General features: G+C 40.8%; 2 protein-coding genes and 1 non-coding gene across 4 annotated transcripts; all 3 read right to left on the bottom strand.

The window, feature by feature from the left end:
- Positions 1-1,741: 1,741 nt before the first annotated feature.
- Positions 1,742-15,586, bottom strand: TOMM20 (translocase of outer mitochondrial membrane 20). 2 transcript variants are annotated; one of them, XM_054162268.1, is made up of 5 exons: positions 15,352-15,586; positions 10,536-10,582; positions 9,768-9,849; positions 9,342-9,484; positions 1,742-1,906 (listed from the first exon to the last, which is right to left on the bottom strand). In XM_054162268.1, the coding sequence occupies exons 1-5, from the start codon at positions 15,473-15,475 to the stop codon at positions 1,832-1,834; spliced, it is 471 nt and encodes a 156-aa protein (XP_054018243.1). In that variant the 5' UTR covers positions 15,476-15,586; the 3' UTR covers positions 1,742-1,831. The 2 variants fall into 2 exon arrangements, with proteins under 2 accessions (XP_054018243.1, XP_054018244.1); XM_054162269.1 differs by lacking the exon at positions 1,742-1,906 and adding an exon at positions 7,848-8,240 and having other exon boundaries at positions 15,352-15,583.
- Positions 14,552-14,686, bottom strand: LOC128897314 (small nucleolar RNA SNORA14). The gene has a single exon (XR_008462326.1). It is a non-coding gene; the product is annotated as a small nucleolar RNA SNORA14 (small nucleolar RNA).
- Positions 15,587-15,980: 394 nt separating the features above from the next.
- RBM34 (RNA binding motif protein 34) lies at positions 15,981-24,468 on the bottom strand. The gene is made up of 10 exons (XM_054162270.1): positions 24,201-24,468; positions 23,630-23,769; positions 22,349-22,568; positions 21,714-21,773; positions 20,646-20,689; positions 20,119-20,202; positions 19,851-19,914; positions 19,713-19,755; positions 18,516-18,634; positions 15,981-16,434 (listed from the first exon to the last, which is right to left on the bottom strand). The coding sequence occupies exons 1-10, from the start codon at positions 24,459-24,461 to the stop codon at positions 16,126-16,128; spliced, it is 1,344 nt and encodes a 447-aa protein (XP_054018245.1). The 5' UTR covers positions 24,462-24,468; the 3' UTR covers positions 15,981-16,125.
- Between the last annotated feature and the right edge of the window lie 448 nt (positions 24,469-24,916).

A 24,916-nucleotide genomic window follows, 5' to 3' on the forward strand; every position in this document is an offset into this window, starting at 1 on the left:
GTCTGGAGTTCACAGGGGCTGGTCTTAGGAGCAAAGACTGAAGCAAATAAGGTATTTAGCAGCTCTGCCTTCTCTGCATCCTCAGTTAGGAGGGCTGCCTCCTCATTCAGCAGTGGCTCCACACTTTCCCCATCCAATCTAAACCTCCCCTGGCACAATTTCAGCCCATTTCTTCTCATTCTATCACCTGATACTAGGGAGACTAGACTGACCCCCACCTCACTACAACCTCCTTTCAGCTGTAGAGAGGATGAACAACAAAGCTTGTGTTGTCACCCCCTGAGACCAAGTGCACACCAGCTGCAATGTTAGTGGAATTTATAGAGGCAGAACTTGAACAGTAAGATTTTGAAAAATGGAAAGGTCATGAACGATCCTGAGCCTGATAGTTCTGTCAGCATCTGATCTGTTCCTTAGTTATTTTCTCTAAAGTTGGGGTGAGATCACTGTTTTCATTGAAAACATGCTGCTCAATGTAGGAAACATCCACCTGTGAAAAGATCTACAGTATAATGACAAATATTATCAAGCCTGCTGAAAAATTTTGAGGTGAAGTCAGCAGAGTGAACACTTCTCCCAACCTCAGAAGAGTCTCGTAACAAACACCATCCTGGAAACCACAAAAATGAAGGGATGGATTCTACAGAGGAACCAAAGGTTTTCCCTGATTCATATTTTATACGGAGAGTACTGCCCCAGTATGAATACATTCCATCCCAGGGCTCTGTGGCCTTTAGAAAAACAATTCAAATCATCAGCACTTACTTCTGCAGTTGCTCAGAGAAGTCATGGTGCCAAGTGGTTAACTTAAGCTCCTACTAAGAACCAGACAGTCTGTTGGTTCTTGAGGGTGGCAAGACACACCAGCCTGATCATCTGACATTCCAGATATATGGCTACCACGTAGCCAGCTTCTTCCAGTCACATCCCCCTCTCCTTTCCAGATACCAACTCCAAAGCAGAAAAAGGAATATAGAGCCATCTTGGTCAAAAAATAGCATCTGCTCTAACTACAAGGACTTTCAACATCAGAAGCAAGCTTCAGAAGGCTTTTAATGAGTTAACTGTCCAAAACCGGGCTACAACTTTCTCTCAGTGAAGTATCCCTCCAAATTTCAACCATTTTATCAGGCTGTCATGTATTCAGTTTGCAATCCAACATCTAGGATGGATGCTGAGTCACTGCCTTGCTTCTAAGCTGTTTGCCTTATTTATGGCTGCTTAATACCTATGTCCTAGCTTTCCTATTTGCATGAGGGTGTCACCAAATTTCAGGCACTACTATGTTGGCTGATTACTAAATTTTGACAGAACTGTCAGAGTTCCTTTTAAAGCTGCTATCAAGCAAGCCATATTTCTGAAAGATCGCTTCTTACATTTACAGCGCAGAAACCACTTATGAACTGCAGGACTGCCAGCAGAGCAATTAACCCACTGCTCAACAGTTCACGTTACTTGATTTCAGTTTGGGTGGGGGTTGTCCTTCAAATATTTTCAATTAGAGAGTGTCTTTCATACTCCTTTTTCTTTTGGTAGGTTTCACAATTTTTAAGTAAGTCCACAGTTGGTGAAGGTCTGAGTTTTCCTGATGATGGTAGTAACTAGCACTGATTAGCCAACCAGTCTAAAACTAATGTGGTGTAGAAAAGAAGAAAGCTTTAGAGCTTCATATGTAATTCAGAAAAATAAAATAATACCCTCCCAGTAACTACCAAAAAAATCATACTATCCTAAACCTTACCTTCTCCCTTCCTGTGTCTCTGTCCCAATGTCCTGCTCTTGACTGCTTAGGTTTCCATGAGGAAAGGACCATGCAGAGTAAATTACAGGATCAGGACCGCAGGCTGTGAGCTTGCAGAATCAGAGACTTCATCTTGACAAATTCTTCAGAGTGCCACACATATCTCTGCTGATACAGAAGTAATAATAATAATTTCATGCTAAGAATTCTGCAAGTGCCAATGGCTAGTAGATAACACCCCTACAGAGCAATAAAGAATGGCCCTTAGTTCTGTCAGACAACTTCTAACATAAGCCAAGGGGCCCAATGCTGAAGCTCAAAACTTTAGATGGCGAGATAAAAGCAAACCCTCATGGTTATGCAAATTCAACCGAGTGTCATTGTAGCTAACACTCAAACCAGAAGAATCTAATAAATGTGGAAGCTGCAGTGTGGGGTCAGACAGGGCTTCTCTTCCTTATACAGCCAAAAACTTTCACCTCCTTAATTCTAGGAGCTGGTAGTCTTTACTGGGGTAGCCTACAGGACCAAGCAAATGCATTACCAAGTCAATGTGTGATGAAAGTAAATTTCCATCAAACCTAGACTGTTCCCACCAATAATGAGATATTGATTAGGTATGTACTATCAGTTAAAAACACCAGAGGAAAGTTTCTCAAAGAACATGCTTGCTCAAGAATCCCTTTTTCTCCATTTAATTAGTCATTGCATTATAATTAACAAATGCATGCAATAATCATTGCCATTTTAATAATCAAAGCTGAATGTACATTCCTTCTCATTAAATAATATTAAATACAACAAAAGATGCTAAACCAGATTGTTTCAGAGCTCCAAGAAACACACTTTTACATACATGCCAAAGCAGGCAAAGATTGGTTTGTTACAGCAAATTCCTGTATCTTCCAGGCTATTTTACAGGGTGCAACATACCCAGATTGATCTAAGGAAGGAGGATAAGCATGCTTTGCAGAGACAGTATCTTTTATTAAACAGCTCTCTTTCTCCAGATACTTGCAAGGGTTTAAGCAGACTTTGAAGAATTTCTTACTAACAAGTTAATGTTTGGATAAATGCTGATCAAAAGCTACAAGTGCTGAAAACTTCTGATTCACTTGTATGGCATAAACATAAACTTTCCCCCTGAAAACACAGACCAGGAATCAGAGGAAAATCACTTCTAAGGTGCAAGAGTAGTTAAGATGTGGTCTCAAGACAGTGTGACGCTGCAATACAAATAGCTGCCTCCAAGGCATGAGAGACCCCACCAGCTCATTTTGAATCAGTTACAGGACCACAAGAAGGTGAGCCAATTTTGCCACCTTAATCCGAAATTCAGCGAACAATGAAATTGCATCTTATTGCCAACCTATAACATCTTGCCCCTTTGTGTCTTTTTTTAGCTGCCCCTCCTCACACAGGCCATCGCAACTGGAGTCCAACTCTGTGAAGAGTCTCGAGAAACAGATTTCTCTTCCATTCCTACTGCATTTAACAGGTGCTTTCCTTTCACTACAGCTAACAAAGCTCATTCAGAAAAAGCAAGAGCCGGGCAGGGGAAACTCTTCTCTTGCACACCTAGGAATAAGATTCAGTTGCATTTTGTTGCAGAGTTTAATTTGTACAATGCAGTTGTTTTATCTACATACCTGGTTTATGCTGAGGGATGTGGGGAAAGAGAAATTCTTCTAATCATGTCACCACAACGAATTATACACAGGATTAGAAAAGCCAAAATTAGGTGTTGTTAGAAATGTGTCACTGCTGCCACAGTGATCCTGTCTTGTACACCGTACAAATTTGCGTCTACAAAACGCTGTATTACATCCCCTCTCCAGACTAAGAATTAGGATTTTGCAGGGCGAGCTTGCACAGAATGCGTGTGCAAAACTGCCCTCTGCTGTTCACTTTAAGACCTGCTCAAATAAAGGATAGTGACCAAACCAGTTTTGAGTAGCTAGAGTTGAAGCTGTAAACAGGCAGACCTATCTGACTTTGGCTGTTTTCTGCCTGCGTGCACAGCAGAAATTTCATACCTGAAAGCCACTCAAACTGCCTTGATGCAGGTACCATTCAGACAGATTTGCAGACTGTAGCAACATTGTGCTAGCTGCAACAGCACTCCATTGAACAGCAGGTGAGCATCAACAGATATTCTCTCACCCCAAAAATAAGTGAAGAACATCCTCAGGGTGTAAGAGACATGATGGTAATTGTGAGTGAGCAGGACAGGCATCCCATTAAATGCAGGCCTGACCTTTATAAAGCAGGAAGCAGATCTCTTATATCTGGAGTCAAAAGCTCATAGCACAGAGGCCTTTAGTTCATTATTATTAGGTTACAGGAGAGACTAGCAAATAGGATAACCATATTAAAGAATGCCCAGTAAATACTCTGTAAAACAAGCACTTGTAAGCCCCTACTGCAGGGAAATGAAAACCTGTTGTTTTGGTGTTTGTTTTTTTTCAAGAGCATAGCCAAACCTCTATACTTTGAAAAAGCTACCCATTAGATTCTAGTATCAGTACACTGAACAGTTTGGAACAGAAACATCACAGAAGGGCCAGATGTTTTCTATGGCTTCACTCACACATTCATACACAGGACATGCCAAATTCATCCCTCTGACAACAGCATCAGGTGTCCACATATTTTCCTTTGGGAAGCTGTGTTTTGGTACAAATGCAAAAAAGCAGCACTGTTATCAATACCAGAAACTCATTTTCCAGAGCGCTTCTGATGAAGACGGATGGTTCTTGTGAATTAAGCACACATTTCAGCTCTGTGCAACCTTTTGGTCAGATTTAACTGCTGTGCCACCATCGGCTATACTGCTCAGTGTAAGCACACAAATTAAAACCTAGACAAAGACTTGAGTACAACCACAGCCTTGAAGATTTTTCTTTTTTTTCATATCAGCCCTTTTCATATCCTTATATCTAAATGTAGAAATATGGCTGTACAGTGCAAAATGTCTTTGACACACTAGAATCACTTAGTGACCACTTCAAAGATTGCCTTGAAGTTTAACTCATGTTAATTTTAATATAACAGCCATGTAGGGCCACTGTTCAGCCTAAAGGACTTTAAACATACCATCAACAGAAGCACAAATGAAACGTTAGAAAGATCCTTCTGGGTGAATGAATAGCTGGAGCTTTACTTTGATGATGGATGGATGGCCTCCTACACAGCAGGGCTGGGATTCCTCCATTTTTTTGAGTTAAGGACAACAATAATATTCTGTCATCCCCCAGGGTGAGGAAATTAGTGCCAGATGATTCACTGTGTGTCTGATCATTTTGGTTTTGGATTCAATTCCATTATCTAGAAAACTTAATGGTGAGATATCAAAGGTAGTCCTGCACGGTCATGAAACTAGCTGGGGGTTTTGTGTTAAAGTTGCCTGAGAATCTAATAACTGATAGACTTCCCAAGATGAAACTAACAGATCTTTGATTTTATGAGAAATCCTCTTAGTGCTGAAAAGTGCTCTCTTCTTAGAGCCATCTTCCCTTTTAAGGTGCTCCTTCTGAGGGAAAGAATAGCTTTACCTGCAGCAGAATAAGAGTACAGATCTTACTCATCAGTAGTTTCGAGCTCAGCAGCAGCAAATCCACAACTGGAATGGCTCACTTCCACCTTAGTTTACACAGGTGAAAGATGGTATTGTGTACAGGTAATGCAGTAGCATTGCTGCTACTGATGCAGTAACACCTACCACTGCACTTTCAATTACCTGCACTTGGCTTACGTCTGAAACCAGTTCTAAATCACAGCCTCTGCTATATGTGGGCTGTGCATGCTAGCTACATGAGTGCCAGCCTGCAATTGTTGTTTAGAAGGAGATTCACTGTTTCTTCAATGTGTTCAAGTTTTTACAGCTTGCAAGGCATCAGCTTCATCAGATCTTTGGAAAAAAGAAAATAAAGAATTCTCCAGCCTTATTAAAAGAACTGATTCATTATTCCCACCACATTAGCCACAGCACTCAATACAGGCATCAGACCTTGCTGTAGCATACTAACCAGGTACTTCTGGGTTATCGATACAAGAACAAATTGGTACTTAGGGCTTCAATTAAACCTATGCTATCTATAAATTTGATTAGATCTAACTTTGCAGGATCAAGAACACTTTTGAAAAGGGTTAGAGTAATACTTGTGCCTATAATGTTTATTAAAGCAATGATCATTTATAGACATAAAGACTCCCACAAAGTCTTCCATCAAAATCAGAGCTGACAGAAGTACTTAGCTCAGGACAGCTTTGCTGCTAGCTAAACTGTGAATTCAAATTGTCATCATTATACTGAAGGGTGAAGAGGATTCTTCAGGTTTGAAGGAAGCTTTGTCTTATGCTGCTTGGGTTTTGGTTTTCAAGGTGGGATGGTGATTTACCTTAGGATGATCTTAAAAGCCGAACCAAAAAGATGCTACACTGAAGTGATCACCACAAGCAAGGACAGCAGGTAAACATGCTAACAGTTCTGTCAGCACAACCTATGAATTCTTAACTTTTGAATGGAAGGGTTAGAAAGGAAAACAAAAACACCTACAGAAAGCCTCACTCTAAAAATAGATCCTTTCGCAGTTTCACAGTATTTGTATTAAGTATTCTAGGTGCTGAATAAGTTTGTCCTTCTAAAATTAAAGATTAAATCAGCCACTGTCACCTCAAGATTATGGATACTATGTTTTCTTTTTACTTCTATGCCATCTAAGAAATTAAAGCTCAACAAAAAGATTAAGCTACAGCCAGCTGTTCAATAATTTTTTATTTGTACCAGGCATTAACTTAACTATTTATCACATTAAGCAAAGATTGAATAGCACCTCAAAATCTCAGGAAAAAGTTTTCAAGGTGTTAAGGGGAAAACATCTAAGCAGACTGACTCAATATGAGTCATTTCTACTCCTAAACTACTGTATTTGATTATTAACTGACCACGAATTATCCACTTAACCTCTCAAAAATTGGATGAGGCAATTTCTGAAACGTCAAGACCTGTGTCTTGGAAAAATCTGCCTTTACAGAAACTTAGACCAGGCTCAAATGAGAGAGTCAGATGGAAATGTTGCCTAAAGTGCTCTCAGAGTATCTCACTTCTACTTGGACTATGCCACCTAGTGCCTTACTACTATCAGAACCATTATTACAAACTATCAGCTGGTCTGAAAGACACTTTAAAGCATTCTTCCTCAAGTTAAAATAAGTCACCATGCCAAGAGTAAAGTTACATTTTAAATTGTTTCTTCTGCCACCTGAGTGGTGATAGCACAAAGCTAGAGAACAGCAGTAGCCAATCTGGTTTTCCTACACAGAACACAACCGCCCATGGAAAACTTGCTGACAGAAGTATGCTTCTGCTACTTACTCATCTACAAGATTCGTCTCCTCTTCAGTGACAAAGGAAAACATACCTAATTCAAGTTCACTGTCTCACACCATACCAAAATTTCACACCACTTTCGTAGTTCTATTAGCTTTAGCTAGTTTAGCCTGGGGATATCATCTTCTTACCTTATTGGTGTGATTTTATTCCAAGTTAAATGTCAAAGATTTAAAAACTGTTTTCTATTGTCTTGAAGACTAGAGACTGAATGTTAACTACCACATGCCTATCTTGCAAAAAGGTTCCAAGCTTTCCAAAAAGAGTCTTGTGCTCTTACCATCTGCCCCAGGTTCTATTCCAGACAGCTTTATTTCACACACTTGCATTAACGCAGCTTTCATGTTTGCCAGATACAGTTTTGACTTGCAGAATGTTAAATTTTATTGTTCTTGACAGAAATGGATTTGTCATTCTTTCTGCAGCCAGCCATCTATCACCATTCTAATTTGCATCTCTTCATAAGGTGACTGGTTATTATTTAAATGATCATGTCTGCTTTCTCAGGAAATGACACAAGTGTTTAAATGTAATTAAAAGCATTGCAAAACCAGCGATAACATTAAAAATAAATTTTAATGTTAAGTCACATTAAGATCATTTGCTCTGACACTCAAATGTTCTGAAATTTAAAGTAGTACTATAAGGACACACAAGTGCAGATAAATCTTTATTGCCATAATTTCGTTGGGGGGTTTTTTTGTTGTTTTTTTGTTTGTTTGTTTGTTTTCTCAAAAAATGAGCATTGGGATTTTAGTAAGTTGTAGTTTAATGTCTTTATATGTACAACATTACAACTGCATATTTTAATAATAATGAAGTTAGTGATACTTTGATAACTCAACACAGCGTGTTTATAAAATGAATCCTTATCAAAATACACTTTTCACTGGGATAATAAATAAAATCCTGTGAAACCCACCTACACAAAGTTAATTTTAACTCTGGTAGAACCCGATGTGGTACACAGTCCATTAACTAACATGTTTGCCCCTTTATCCCCCTACTGATGCTCATCTTCTGGGGTAAGAAAACATTTTTTCCCCCCGCTGTGGTGTGACCTCATTCAACATCATCTTCAGCCAAGCACTGTGCACTTACAATTCTCTGTAAGAAGGAGAAAAACTCATTCACAATTACATAAAATTGACAGTAAGCAACTGATTATCAAGCAATGTAATTTTACACTGAAGATTAAGCAGTGTAATTACCGAGCAAACTGATTAATGTTAAAAATGGTAATCTATTTGATGCAATTTAAGTCAGTTCTGCAGAAATTATGTAGTGTGCAAGGCCTAACAATGCTGAAATCTGACAAATAATATCCTATATCAGCCTCAAGTGGTGAACTGTGTGGGTTTTGGCACTGTTCTCCAAGAAAACATTTTTATTCCACTATTCTCCCAGACCTTCACATCTTGTGTACTTGAAGTTTTTCAGCATTTTTACTTACATGGACCTTAAAATGAAACGTAACCAGGCCCAAGCTGTAAAGAGCTGACTGATGCACAGCACTGAGTCTTTGTTTTATGTAAGGTAACACCAACAGGAAGTACTCTTGAATTTCCAAGGACATAAAAAACAGTACTTATTTTACAACAGACTCCCCTGGTAGCATATTACCTGCACAGTACTCAAACTAAAAAGGAAGGGCATTTTATACAGAGCTATGAACACTTCTATCATCAAGGAAATCCCTAAGCTTCCCAAACTGTTGCATGCTCTATTTCTAGTTAACATTGTGTGTTTATAGCTGGCCCAGAAGCAACAGGCTAGCAAAAGCGACAGATTAATTCTAATCATCTTTTATAGCACTAACATACACTTGTAGATATACAATTAAAAAAACCCCAAACCACAAAACTCAAGACCCAGTGCCAGAAAGTTACTGCTTTTCTGATTCCCCAACTAGTATTTGGGAAAGAGAGGACCTGTTACAGTCAGGTGTCTCTGCTTTGGAAGAGCCTAACTTACCCTACGCATCAGAGAAATTCTGTATTTCTGTTTTCCCCTGTTTGCTATTAATGCTACGTGATGTTTTTCATAGGCACTTTTTAATATTTTGCATGAAAAAAAGATTTTTTTTTAAATCTTACGGAACATATATAACACACACATTACACAAAACAATACTTGAGACTGATGTAGTTGATAAGAGAAGTAGTTCAATTATTTTCAAACCAAACCAATAAGGAACATTTCACATACCTGGCTTATTGTAGGGAGCTTAGTAAGAAGCATTTGAAACACTGGTGGTGGAAGTGTCTGCTGTAGAACTTGTAGTAGCTGCTGTGGCTGTCCACACACAGCAATGGCATTGGTCAAGTGATCAACACCTTTCTCATATTCACCTGTACAACAAATCACAATGTTTTGAAATCAACCTTCTTCCACGCTGTAAAGTATTAACATAAAACACCCCTCAACAGTGGACTGAATTACTGAAAAAAATCCATCCACACTCCTCTTTCCTCCTCCATTGCTGGACCTTCTGAACACAGAAGGTAAGAAATAAGTATACAGATTTTCCTAGGTGAATTTCACTCCCCAAAAGATCTTAGTATATAAAAAATCATCTTCTAGCAAAGGGAAACAACCTTAGGTAAACTATCCTTAGAAAAATAATACTATTACCTTGAGCTAGTAGTTCCTCGCCAAGCTGAATCTCCTCAAGGAAAAATTTCTGAACTGCTTCAGCATCTTTCAGATCAGGCAACTATAACACACACAGTAAAACTGAAGTTGGCCCTTAAACATCAGTTAACAACCATGTTAGCAGAAAAGATCCTCAAATGAAATCAAGCACATATACAACCATACTGTTAACACTGAAACTGGTAAAACAAACAAACAAACATTAGATGTGTCACCACAACATTAAATGCACACAGAATGTTTCTGACGATCAGACTCAGGTCTCATATCATTGCATCACAAAACCATACAGATAGACCTTGAAATACCTCTGCTCAGTTTATTAAGTACACAGTTTTGTAGCAAATATAAATTTGTTTATCACAACTCTATTTCTTACAATTATTAAGATAAATCTTATCTTTTCTTCCAGAATCCACTGGTGATAAGGAAAGAAATATCAAATACTTAGAGCAAAATAATATCAAGTTCAGTTATAGGACTTTTAAGTCTGAAAAGTCCTGGCACATACTGCAAAGAAGAAAACAGCATCAAATCATGCAGTAAATGTTGTACTTTCCGGTACATGGCACGAAAAGAAACAACTAATTCATTAGGTTATTTGCAAGCATTAAAGAAAACTAAAGACTGTCTAGCTGCCCATGTGTTTGTAATAATGGAATCAAAATAGGTCTTTAAACAAATCTTATAAATAATACAAATTAAATCCCTCTCAAAATAGCACTGTATTATTGAACACAAAATTACCTTGGAAAGCCCTGCTCTCTCTTTGGCAAGTTTCTGTTTCTTCCTTCCTGTAACAACAAAAACATTGTACATTTTAATTTGCAATTAAGAAAGCCTCATTCAAAAATGTGAACCAATCAAAGTTATTTTCAAAGCAAGAACTTGGCAATATATTCCTAATATTGAAGGCTGAACACAAGACTGCAACCCACCCTCTGCAACAAGATATCATTTAGCGTTCTAATGAGGGTTGGTGGTAGCACACCAAAGCAAAATGGCAATTCTTCTGCTGTAGACAGTAAACAGCAACTGCACAGGACTTGCAACAGAGCATACTTTATGCACCAGCGGCATGAAGGTGAAGAAGGAAAGAGAATTAGAGTAATACAGGATTTTTTTTCTGAATGGTTTCTAACAATGATAAGCCACAGAAGCACTGCCTACAAGTCAAAGCTATCTGATTTTGAACTACACGATGCACTACTATCAGGAACTTCAGCAGGTCACAGTACATAAGTGTACTTTCCCAATTGCTTTAAACTTGGGAGCTAGTTAAATAGGTGGCTACATCTCATCATCCCACAGCAAGAACAATACTAAAGCATACATTTTGGAAATCTGAGGAAAGCAAGCATTTATGGACAGAAGAAACAGATCTATTTGCACAATCTGATGGCACAGGTGGTCTGCAACATGAAGTTGCACCACTCTAGTAACACTATATATATAGCTTGCTTCTAATGTAATTAAAGCAGGCATAAAGATATTCTACAGCAGCAGTTATTCAAACAAGAAAGAATAATCACAGCAATACTTGTGACTTCCTTGAAAGAACAATTTTTGTAAGTCATCAGTTCATCAACTGAAATACTTAGACATAACTCTTAAATACGGCCTATGATTAAACAAGTATACTCTAACCATTTGCTCCCAGTGTCAGCAATAACTGTCATAGTCCTGAGTTTTCTGTTGAGAGAATTTTACAAGTTGGAAATACTTCCAAACATGACTAGCAGTTTTAAGGACAGTGAGTTAAAAATCTGCAATTGTCCACATGGAAACATTCAGGAACACTATGTCCTAGTGGTGATAATGTAACATTACATTTACAGACAAGATAAAAGTGTTTTTTTATATAAAGGGAGTTTACATTCTACAAGGATCATTCTTTACCTCCTACAATATCGTAATAACCCTTAGCATCTGAATTTCAACAATTTCTTGACCTGTGTAAGTTATTTCACAACATCACATAAAGAAAAATATGTCATATAGAACTGTAGCATACTATAGTTTTATTGTTATGGTTGTTTTCAGTCTTGAAGAAGAATTTATCTCTTGAAAGTTGGTGCCTTTAAGTTGTCTGAAGCATTAATTTGCACACAACTTTAAACTGCACTATTATACAAAGCAGCTATGCTAAGATCTAAAATCTTGCAGATTAAATAAAATTATAAAGTAGTAGCTGGAATGTGTCACTATCAAAACAGGGCACACTGTAGTGCAGCCTCAATAAAAAGTATAAAGAGTAATAGCCTCCCATTTGCACATAATTTTCAATGAAAATTGTGTTTTCTTGGCATGACTATGATTTCTTCTGAAATATTACAACAGGTATCAGTCACAAGCTTCAGCATTCAACAGAAAAGCAAATAAAGACATGCTGGTGACCGTTTTGACTGCTGATTGTACACATACTTTAACCATAAAATATTAACACTGAACACCCATCTACAGAACCTTTGAAATCTCATTACTATGCTATTTTTCTTCCTCCTCTTAATGCGTTTTCACAGGTCTCTTTAAAAGTCTATTAGCCAAAAGAATTATGAAAATAAAATAGCTCTAAATGTTTTTTTAGGAATTCTTCCCATATTGGTTAGTAACACTAGTTTTAAATAGATCTGCAGTGACAGACAAAAGTTGCATTTGTAGTAAGACAAGCAAAAAACAGTGGTTTTAGGAAGACAAAAAAAAGGAGGGAAAAAATATTATTGAAAATACTGCTTTCCCTTAGAGACTTTCAAGAAAACTAAAATCTTCCCTCTTTTCTAGAGACATCATCACATTTTAAAAAGGAGAAGGGTAATCTTTCATAGAAGAGATCTTAGTTAACACAGAAATGCACGTGCATCCATCCAAAACAGAAAGCTAAACTGCAGCTCTCAAACCGCATGTGACTTGCAGGTCCCTTCAGGCACAGCTCTCCTACACGAAGAACTTTCAAATGCAAACCAATGGACAGCCTAGCCTGTTGCACTGCCATGGGTTGGAAAACTCCATGAGTCGCCCCAGCAGCTTCAAAAACAGTCCCACAAAGGAGCAGAATGATCTGAAAGCCATTTGAGTTTTCAGTTCCCATCCATGTACTGCTCTCCTCATTCCACTGTGCAGGCAGAAGGTGCTCTGAGGCAAAGTTCAGTGTTAGCAGAAATTCTGTCTGTCTTTCAAAGAAGAACTCAGTGTCCACGCTTATGTACAGAACACTTCTCATTTATATATTCAAGAACACAAGCAGTAAACACATCCAATGTCTTATCATCTTAAGATATAGCTGTGGAAGCTAAAGCAGCTCCAGATGTTTACAATTTGCTATGTTTTGGTCCAAAGATTAAGTACAGACATGCTGCTAAACTAGCATCAGCAAAACGTAAAAAAAAACCACAAAACCTGCTAAAAAGGTAAGATTAAGACATCTGGAAAACTCAAGTAGAGCAGATTCTCAACCCTCCCAGGAAATCACATTTCCCTCCCTGTCCCCGAAACCTGAATCTGGCCACCTAACCTTTTATGATGGGCCTTTGCAAAGCAAACTTTGGTCCTAACACAGCCCAAAGAGAGATGCACAATTTATCTGGTTCTTCATTTGTCAGCAAATGGCTAAGCAAATATGACAGGCAATCCACTGACATAGTGGATCCCCAGTCCTTCCCAAATTTTGGTGATACCACATCACAGAAGCAAATAAAACCCCAAACCTTATTCTAAGAACATTAGTAGGAAGTATCTGCTCTAAAGGTGGTTTCTACAAGTTTTTCCATCAAATACCCTTACTATTGCCTGAGAAACAGTATATCATCATCTAAAGAATGCAACTGGCTGTGTCGTTGGACCTTTCTTTTTTTGTCAAATACTTTACAGCCTAAGCCTTACTATCCAACAGTAAAAATGCTGTAAAACAATCAGATCACTGAAATTACCACAGAAGCATTCCTACTGAAGAATCATTTACAATAGTAAAAAAAATAATTAATTTAAAATTCCTAATTATCTAAAGCCCTCCAAATGACAACAGCCAATGTATAATCAAACCATACTGTATTTTTTCACTTTAAAGAAAATGTGAATTCTTAATCAGAGAATGTCTAGGGTTTATTCAGAACATTACTGGACAGAAGCTTAAATAATGTAAACAATGCAAAATTGATTTTCAACGTTTCTACAAAAATATTATGTAATAAATTCTCTACTACATATTTAATATTATAAAAACAACATGGATGATTATACTGCCAAAAATCGAGTTTGTTTGTGGAAGATAAGCACTTTACCAACTTAACACACTACAAATTCCCAATGAATGACTTGCACTTGGAAGAAGCATGAATCCATCATCCTACATACATGTTCAAGGGCCTCGAGGTGAAGCATTCAAAAGATGCTATTTGCTGTGGAAGAGCTTACAGTTAGAGGAAGTAATTTGCTGCTAAGTGCCAACACTGGTCACGAAAGAAATCCAAACCATTAAGGGAGAACCAAACTGTTGAAGTTATGCTTAATCAGCATCCATTTTCAATCCATCTAGTTATTGTCTCTTCTATCACTGAAACTTCAGATGCCATTATGTTTACTTGTCGGGAAAGTTTACCTTAATGGCAATTTCTTATGCTCGGATGAGCTATCAAAAAAATACTATATATATATATTCGCATGACAGAAACAACCCAGCACAACTAATAGAAACTTATTTCTCATTATTCAAGTACCCTGTGTATTCATTTCACAGTTGCCTTCATTAATTACTAAAGCGTTTATTTAAATGTTGAAGATGTGAAATAATGAAGAGCCACAGGAGGAAAGCTCTACATTTTGGATTAATCATCAGTTTGCTCTGGCATTCATTCTTATCCTGGAAGCTAATAACCGAGCTGCCAGGAGGGTTAAGAATGCAGCAGATAAAACGCCCGAGAGCTGCCACCGCCTCTTGCCTTACCACAGCAATAACTTCACTATGAGAGATTACAGTGTTTTATCAGATCATCTTCTTAAAAAAAAAAGAAAAAATAAAGAAAAAGGTGGCTATGCAAGCGCAGTGACGTCAGTAGCGCGGCTGAGCGTGCAGGACAAGAAGATTTTGTAAAAAAGGCCAATTTTTTGCAACCCAAGCGTCTAATGCCGAAACCAGAGGTTATTCCGTAACCCCACCAACTGCAGGAAATACACTGCTCGGACAAGCAGCCCCGTCTCCTGATTTAGGTAAAGGGATGACGAGAGGCAGCGAACAGCAGGGACTCGGGGCCTGCCTCTCACAAGCGCACCTGGGCGAAGGTGCCCGTCAGCCCCGTCTCGCGCCCTTCCCGCCCAGCAGCCGTGGTAACGCGGCAGGCAAGCAGTGGGGGCTCAAGGCCGCTCCCTTCCGACGGGGCTACGTGTGGGAGAGAATGGATGAGCAGCTGCGGCGACGAGCCCCAGCCGGACCCGGGAGCAGGAGGGCGCTGCAGAGGCGCCACGTGCCAGCCGCCAGCCCCCCGCGCGCAGACCAGCCGGGCGGGGGAGGGGTGGCGGTGGCCGCTGAAGGCCAGGAGGCGGGAGGAGAGAGGGCGGCCCGGACACTCACGCTCCCGCAGTCGGTTCTTGAAATTCGGGTCGCTCCGTCTTTTGCGGTCGAAGTAGATGCAGTAGCCAATGAAAAGGGCCCCGCAAAGGCCCGCCGCGATGGCGCTGGTCTTGCCCACCATCATCGTGCCCGGCGCCGAGGGGAAAGTCCCGCCGCGCTGCCCCCTCCCTCCCACCGCGCGGCCAGCGCCGAGCTCCGCAAGCACCTTGGGGCGAGCGGACAGCCAGAAAGGACCCCGCCTCGCTTCCGCTGGCGTCATCAGCCAGCGGCAGCAGAAGCTGCCTCTTCCAGTGCCTGCGGAGGAGCGAGCCAGCCCGCCAGCTACCCGGCGCATGCGCGGACGAGCTCACATCTCAGAAGCGGGGTCACCGAGCCGCGCTCTTTGATAAGGCACAGGGGACGGGGCACAGGGCGCTCAGACCCTCACTCCCTGAGCATCGGCTTTCCGTCGAAGTGTTGCAAGCTGAAACTTGAAACCAACCCCAACGGATTCATTATTTGCACACCATCACAGCGTTAATCTGCACAAAAGCCATTTTTTCTGTAGTTACTTGGACCAATTCTCAGAATTCAACTAACCCCTGCAGTTAAAGCCTCAGCTGGAGGCATATGCCCAGAACATAGATATAAGACCATGCAGTGTCTGCACTGACTGAGGTACAGACACATACCTCCTCTATCCACTGTCCAGAAAAAGATGAAAGCCCCAGAGTGAATACAAACAACTACAGCTGTATTAGCAAACAAAATTTATGGCAGAACGGTTTGTATACATCACTCTTTATAACAATAATAAACACAGTTATAGCTCTTTTCATCAAAAGACTGTCCTGTTTTCTTCACTGCTCTATTTCTAGGAATAGTTTTTAGTACTTTTTGTTTTCTGTTCTTCTTTAATGGGATTGCTTTTTCATCAGAGCAGCTTCTGTTTTTTAATGTGTTATTAGCTCTATTCCGAGGATGAGACTGATCTGCACTTTTCCATGGTGCTTTCCGCTTCTCTCCACAGCGCTTTACTCCCATCTTTCTTCCCATAAGGTTAGACTTGTTGAGCTTCAAAGCAACATGTACAGTCTCTGTATTCTGATCACATTTCTGTGGTGCTTTCCACTTCTCTCCGCAGTGCTTCGCTTCTGTCTTTCTTCCCGTAAGATCAGACTCCTTTTGCTTCAGAGGCTGATGTACAGCATCTGTATTCTCATCCGCACATTTCTGTGGTGCTTTCCACTTCTCTCCGCAGCGCTTCGCTTGTGTCTTTCTTCCCATAAGATCAGACTCCTTTTGCTTCAGAGGCTGATGTACAGCATCCGTATTCTCATCTGCACATTTCTGTGGTGCTTTCCGCTTCTCTCCGCAGCGCTTCGCTTGTGTCTTCGCTTGTGTCTTTCTTCCCATAAGATCAGACTCCTTTTGCATCAGAGGCTGATGTACAGCATCCGTATTCTCATCCGCACTTTTCAGTGGTGCTTTCCGCTTCTCTCCACAGCGCTTCGCTTGTGTCTTTCGTCCCGTAAGATCAGACTCCTTTTGCTTCAGAGGCTGATGTACAGCATCCGTATTCTCATCTGCACATTTCTGTGGCGCTTTCCGCTTCTCTCCGCCATGCTTTGCTTGTGTCTTTCTTTCTGTAAGACCAGACTCGTTTTGCATCAGAGGCTGATGTACAGCATCTGTATTCTCATCCGCACTTTTCTGTGGTGCTTTCCGCTTCTCTCCGCAGCGCTTCGCTTGTGTCTTTCTTCCTGTAAGATCAGACTCGTTTTGCTTCAGAGGCTGATGTACAGCATCTGTATTCTCATCCGCACTTTTCTGTGGTGCTTTCCGCTTCTCTCCGCAGCGCTTCGCTTGTGTCTTTCTTCCCATAAGATCAGACTCCTTTTGCTTCAGAGGCTGATGTACAGCATCTGTATTCTCATCCACACTTTCCTGTGGTGCTTTCCACTTCTCTGCACAGCACTTCGCTTGTGTCTTTCTTCCCGTAAGATCAGACTCATTTTGCATCAGAGGCTGATGTACAGCATCCGTATGCTCATCCGCACTTTTCTGTGGTGCTTTCCGCTTCTCTCCGCCGCGCTTCGCTTGTGTCTTTCTTCCCATAAGATCAGACTCTTTTTGCTTCAGAGGCTGATGTACAGCATCTGTATTCTCATCTGCACTTTTCTGTGGTGCTTTCCGCTTCTCTCCGCAGCGCTTCGCTTGTGTCTTTCTTCCCATAAGATCAGACTCATTTTGCATCAGAGGCTGATGTACAGCATCTGTATTCTCATCCACACTTTTCTGTGGTGCTTTCCACTTCTCTGCACAGCACTTCGCTTGTGTCTTTCTTCCCATAAGATCAGACTCATTTTGCATCAGAGGCTGATGTACAGCATCTGTATTCTCATCCGCACTTTTCTGTGGTGCTTTCCGCTTCTCTCCGCAGTGCTTCGCTTGTGTCTTTCTTCCCGTAAGATCAGACTCCTTTTGCTTCAGAGGCTGATGTACAGCATCTGTATTCTTATCTGCACTTTTCCGTGGTGCTTTCCACTTCTTTCCACAGCGCTTCACTCGTATCTTTCTTCCCATAAGATTAGACTCGTTGAGTTTCAGAGCGAGATGTACAGCATCTGTATTCTATAGCAACAGACAGTTTAAAAGCAGTGTGAGGAAACTGGGGCACAATACTTTTAGGCTGCAGGAAGCAAAGTAAGGAAGATGAAGCTGAGAGACTGCCATAAGAAAGAAGTCATACTGAATCCACAGTGCAGCCAGTAAGCAAACTATCTGCAGGAAAGAATTCCACTTGTAATTTGACATGTAAGAAATGGGAGACCATTGTAATTACACCGAGGAATTCTGCTGTCCCTCTTTCCCTTAAAGCTCATTTCTTCCATCAAAATGCTTTACAGCTTTTCTTTGTACACAACCTAAAATAGTTTGCTCGCTCTCTGCTTCCAGAGACCTGGTCTTCCAAACAGCTTTTAACACACGTACCCTCTTCCCCTGTCAATGCTGCCCTTTAATGTTATAAACTACTACTATTAATAATGACAACAATAACAGCACTAATACTAACAAAGAATAATATAAACAAGCCCACACATTTAACATTTTTTAGAAATTTTAAATCCCAATTCGGATTTTGAAGGATTCCCAGCATCCTGAAGCACACCGTTCACACGTACCTCAAAGAGAACGTAGCCAAAGCCTTTACCCAAGCCAGTCTTTCTGTCTCTCACAATTCGCACTCCTACTACACCTCCACAGACAGAAAAGTGTTCTCGCACAGCATCGTCACTGATGTCTGCAGGCAAACACAATAACACATGCTTCTTCACTCAGACTCAGAGCTTTTGAAGCCTGGCACAAATCCAAAGATTTTCTGTTTACCGATTTGGGTGTACTATTTTAATATTTACACAAATACCAGCGGTTCAGAAAAATGCCAGCAAGGTAACAATGCAGACTTTACAAAGGGCTGTTTGCTTTGACAGTTAATGATTCTCTAAAAGAGTACAATTAAATGACAAAAAAGAACAAAGACAAAGTCTAAAATAAACTTTTCACACAATTATATTTATTATTTGAATGCAGTGGAAATGAAGATTTGTGCTACATTTTTGTATCTTTTTCTTGCGCTAGATTCTCTAAGAATCAATGTCGATGACAATGAGCTTGAGCTGGCATTTCTTGAAGTCTAATACTCATTACCTGAGCCATGAATTTTAGCTGAATCATGAAGGGACTTAAGTTTCCAATCACAGTTGCTATACCATTGTTCTGATGTGTAAGGCTTTCTCAGTCTCATGCCCATGCAAACAGACAAGTGCGATGGTAGCAACACAAAAATACAGGTTTATTCTCTTTTCTCTATAGCTTTACTTCATACTATGGTAAACCTCCTCACACAGATATAACCCTATCTCTGCTAAGTGGAAACACTGAATTTACTAATACTGGGTTAGTTACAGCAATGGGACTCAAATATGCTGAGAAAAGACCTCAGCAGCTTGAGCCTTTTACAGAGTACTGCTAATGTCCAAACTGCTTTTTGTGCAAGATGTTTATTACTTGGAATTAGTTCATAAACAAGTATCAGTACACATTTAACATAGTTTTGAAAGTATGGCCTATGCAGTCCAGTCATATTTATTTTAAACATACCAAGCAACAACCAGCTACAATAAAGAAAATTAATCTGCAGAACCTGCCCAAAATTTACAATGCCTTTAGGTGTTGCAGCTAAAAATAAAACTACTATTAAAAAAATTAATTCCGGCAAAAGACATTTAGCTACCTAAACATCAATGAATACCACCCCCAATATCAACAGATTACATAAGTGTTAAGTAACAATGTATAACAATCCATTTCAGACTTACCATATGAGAGATTTCCCAAGAATATTGACCTTTTATTGTCATGCTAAAGAAAACAAGAAAGAAGACAGTTCTTTATTACAGGGGGGGAAAAAAGGCAGCAAACATAAAAGGGCTTTTCTAGTCACACATCTTACCTACCAAACTGCTTTTTGATGCGATGTCAACTCTGATGTGAAATCCACTAGCAATTTCTCGTCCATTTCTTTTGTAACCGAAAGCAAAAGGGGTTTCAAATTAAACAGGTTACTTAATTTGCAATGACACTGCATAGCATTACTCAAAAAGCTACTTACTTTTAAAATCTGAAAAATCATTTTATTGATTCAAGCAAAAGGGAGGAGGTAGTTTAAATTTACCTGTGAATCTACCTCTTCAATAGGGAATGGGGAAAAAACCTGAGACTTACTCCTTAAGAGCCTCAACAGCATCACATTCTTCCTCAAATACAACATAAGCATTAATGAACTTCGCATTAGGGTGCACTTTATTCCTGGAACATGAAAAAGACACATACTGTTTTAACAATTCTCATGGTGTGCAATGCACAAGCACTTCTTGTTAAACACATTTATGCCTCTTGTTTTATCCACAGTAACAACTTAATTTTTCTTAAAGGTCAAGCTAGCCTACATCTTGTAAAGCCTATATGTGCAGCCTGATCAAGCTTCCTCAGCTCAGAAATGTATCCAAAGAAATTATGCTATTAGCATCTTCCTCCTTCCTAAAATATAAAGAAACACAACCAAAGGTAATAAATTACTGGTATACCAGGCAGATAATTACTTTTCACTTGTTGGAAAAACTTTACATAGACAAAGGTAATTACAAAAGAAACACATAACTAAATAAAAATAATTATATAACGAAACAGGCAAATTCCAGCACTTAAATATTCTGCTGAGAAACAAAGCAAGAAATTCACAAGGAACCTACTTTATTGCTGCCAACTTTTTGGATAAAGTAGCTTCTGCTGGAACCTTTAAGATAAAAAGAGCTTTAGTTAAGTGGGCCTAGTATCAATTTATCTCAGATTTTTTTTTCCTGAAGACAAAGAACAATTCAAACAGGCACCATTCCCACCCAAAGCAATGTTGCCAGTACAGTGAGTAAATGATGGAAGTGGTTATTCCTACAGCTGATAGAAAGACCTCAGAATTGGATAGATTGCTTTGACTTCATCAGTTAAGTTACCTGAGTTCCAAGACTATTACCTTCAAGTATTTTACAGAGCATGCTAACTTATAATCAAAGCATCTTTATTAATATGATTTAAAAATAGGTAAGCAATGCCTTAGCTAATGTGCAATATTAACAGCATTCTTCTTGCATACAGCTCTGATACTATTAGCTGCTGCTACAGGAAAAACAAAACCTAATGCAAGGAGAGATACACCCCTAGTGGTGCCTCTGTGGTAAAATCTCCAAGGCTTTCTCTAATGGCAAAAAATATACACCCAAGGCTGCTTCTGAATAAGAATAGAATAGAATAAACCAGGTTGGAAGAGACCTTCAGGATCATGGCGTCCAATCCATCAACCAATCCAACCCACCTAATCAACTAAACCATGGCACCAAGCACCCCATCAAGTCTCCTGAACACCTCCAATGACGGCGACTCCACCACCTCCCCGGGCAGCCCATTCCAATGGGCAATCACTCTCTCTGTGTAGAACTTCTTCCTAACATCCAGCCTAAACCTCCCCTGGTGCAGCCTGAGACTGTGTCCTCTTGTTCTGGTGCTGACTGCCTGGGAGAAGAGACCAACATCTGCCTGTCTACAACATCCCTTCAGGTAGTTGTAGAGAGCAACAAGGTCACCCTTGAGTCTCCTCTTCTCCAGGCTAAGCAGCCCCAGCTCCCTCAGTCTCTCCTCACAGGGCTGTGTTCCAAACCCCTCACCAACTTTGTTGCCCTTCTCTGGACTCGTTCCAGCAAGCCTTATGAATACTACCATTTAAGATCCAGAAATATCGTTATGTAACATTGAAAGAAACAACATACCAAAGACCGGAACCGAACAGATTTTATTCGTCCATACTCCTTAAAAAGAGATTTCAGTGCCTAAACAAAAAATAGTACAAATATTGAATACATATTTGCATCCTGGTAATAAAAATTATTGTTGAACATTTATTAGTTAAGACTATTTTTAGACTATTTGCATGTTGCTTCCATTTCTATTAAAGGGCAACTAAAAATAAGCAAGTAGTTTGTAACTTTCTGTGTTTCTTGTGGCAGATTCTTAATCTTACAGATTGCCAAAATGTGTACCCCTTACCATGGAAGGAAATATAAACAATGTATTTTATGCAACAATCTCATTCACATTCAAAATTAGAAGCAGATTAATTTTGTCACTGTAGTTCTCATTTCTTGGTGGGGTTTTTCCCCACACACACTAAAACAGAAACTAATCAATTCTACTAAATACAGACCAACTGCATCCACTGTTGTAGAAAGCCTAGCTCCACTAAAACAAAAAGAACGGCCTTTTGGTAACAAGCATTATTTCTTACTTTCCCCAAAAGCAATTTTAGTCACAGTATGTGCCATTCCTCAGATGAAAATATTCTCTCAAACTAAGAACTGTTGTGTCAATTTTCAGTCCTTTTAGCTGACAGAATCCTCTCACATACCTGACGAGTACAGCTGACAGGCAGGTTTCCAACAAACACTGTTCTTCTGCCTACCGTTTCGTCGATCACCTTTTCCCCCTTTTTTTGTTTCGCAGTAGTGCCTTTATCTGAATTAACAACACGTCTGGTGATGGCATGAGAAGCACTTTTTCTTGGCTTTGCTTTGTTTTGAAACAGTTTTTCTTTCTCCTTTTCATCTGCCTGCACCAAAGTGCTCTCTCTTATCAGGAAAAAAAAAAAAAAAGTAAATTATAATTGATGGGAGAAAACAGAGTTTAGGTCAAAAAAAAAATCAAAGCTTCCAAGACAATTATTTTAACTTACATTTCAAATTATTACATTCAACACTGAATGTAATATTCTTTTGCTTGTTACGCATTAAACAAATAGATCTGACCATTCCATAAATGGAAAGCTATTTTCTGTCTCCGAGACGTTGCATTTGCTATTTAGTAGAAGTTCTAAAAGACAAATCCACAATTAAATAATTTGATATCCTCTACAATTGAAGGGGAGAAAAAAAAATATATCATCTTTGCACACTGAAACTAAGGAGAAATTTAATTCTTCCCAGTATCCAAGACAGATCCCAAAGGAGTTTTTAGTCTGATTATCTGTGTAGGAATAAATCTTTATTTATCCAAACTTGCCATAACAGCATGAAAAATAAAACCTGAAGAGGCTTCCATAAAGCTACCAACACCAAAGCAACAAACAATTTTCACGGGTGCAGAAGATGCAACAAGATGCAGTGCCAGAGAGAGACCAATGTGTTAGCCTTGTGCTACTATCAGCCAGAGTTCACTATCCAAACATCATTATACAGAAACTAGTGCTTCCTGACTGCACTGACAGCATCTTGGTTTAATCTAGAGTATTTATGAGAACAGTGTAACAAAGTTTTGTGTGTCATGGTAGAGGGCAAGTGTTGGCAAGGAGAGCTAACTCTGCCTGGTACCTTGCTGCTGCTGAAACCACGTCTGCCCCTTGGGCTGCAGGTCTGATGGATAAAGCCAACTAGAGTTAGAAAGCATCACCCCCTGCAATGACCTGATAGCTCTCTATCAGGGAATTGCACTCCATGGACCTAGAACTTCAGGAAGCTAGAACTATTTACTACCTGTAGCAAACAACAGAAATGTTTTACGGTATCCTTAAAAATAATCTTCTTAAGCATGAAGTTCAAGATGAACGGTGGAATGAAACTACTGCTTCACTGCACTCATGATTTCAGGATTAATCCAGATATTGTTTAAACAATACTATGAAATAGTATCTCACCTGTTTGATAGTTCTTTCTCTGCTTTTGAAAGTTCATTCTTTCTGACTTTCTTTGGTTTTATAGGAGGTTCCTGTATGACAGATGAACTCTGGTCTTCTGCCACTTTCTCCACTTCTGTCCACTTTCTTTTCTTGTTTTCCTTAAAACAAACCAAAACTTCTAGAAACGCCCTACGGTTACTGTATAGACATTTATCTGGAGAGTCACTAACCAAAGCCAACAGCCCCAAGCAGTGGCGCCTCCCGAGCCCAGATCCGCCTGCCCGCCCGCCCACCCAGTCTCGCGTCCTTACGGCATCTCCAGCCCCGAGGGCAGAGGATCACGGGGGACACAACGCGCCGCAAAGCGCAACCGGCGGCCTCGCACGCCACCCATTTCCCCCTCGGCTCCCAGGAAGAATTACCCTGGCCTAACCGCGCCCTCGCGAAACCTCCTGTCCTCCCGCCCATCGCCCACGACCCTTATTTAGCGTTCCGCGGACACAAAGACGCAAGGCAGGAGGGCACCCGCCCCCGCAGAGCCCACACAGCCCGTCTCGGCGGCAGGCCGAGGAGCAAGTGCGGCACTCACCCCCGTCACGGGCACCAGCGCCGGCGCGACGCCGGCAGCGGAGCAGCTGAAGAGGCGCGCGAGCGGCGCGTCAGGGGCCGCGTCGGGCCAAAGGCTGCCCGCCACCTGCCCCACCACGTACTCCTCTGCGCCGCCCGCGCCCCCGCCGCCTCTTCCCCGCGCGCGGGGAGAGAGTGGCGGTGCTTCACCACGCGCCCTCTTCCCCGGTGGCGGCGGGCCCCGCGCCCCCCGCGTCTCCAAGCCGCGCTGCTTAGCCCCCATGGCTCCTCGTGGCGTGACGGGAGCACACGCGGTGCGCATCACTTCCGGCGCGCGAGACCAGCGCAGGCGGAGGGAGGGTGGAGCGAAGGGATGGTGATGGAAGGAGGGACGGGAAGGTGATGGAGGAACGGGGCTGTCGCCCTCGAGGGGCTGGACACGGCGGAGGCGCCAGGCAGAACACCATGTCCGCTCCATCTCCCGCCGCTCGCCGGAAACCCGCCCCTCAACACGCAGAATACCGGCGGTGGTTGTTGCACGCGGCTTGGGCGAGGAGAAGCGTCTGGTAGGTTGTTTCATTTATTTTCCAAGACCCTCAACTCAAAACCTGCCGTGCTCACCTCCATCCGAGAAGGAAATGGAAATTACTCTGTGATTACTTATGTCTTCCTACGCACTTTCTACTTAAAATCACTTAAAGTGGTTGAGAGTGCGAGAAGTGGTTAAAAACGAACGTT

This window comes from Dryobates pubescens, chromosome 6, assembly GCF_014839835.1.
Source record: "Dryobates pubescens isolate bDryPub1 chromosome 6, bDryPub1.pri, whole genome shotgun sequence".
Taxonomy (NCBI): Eukaryota; Metazoa; Chordata; class Aves; order Piciformes; family Picidae; genus Dryobates; species Dryobates pubescens.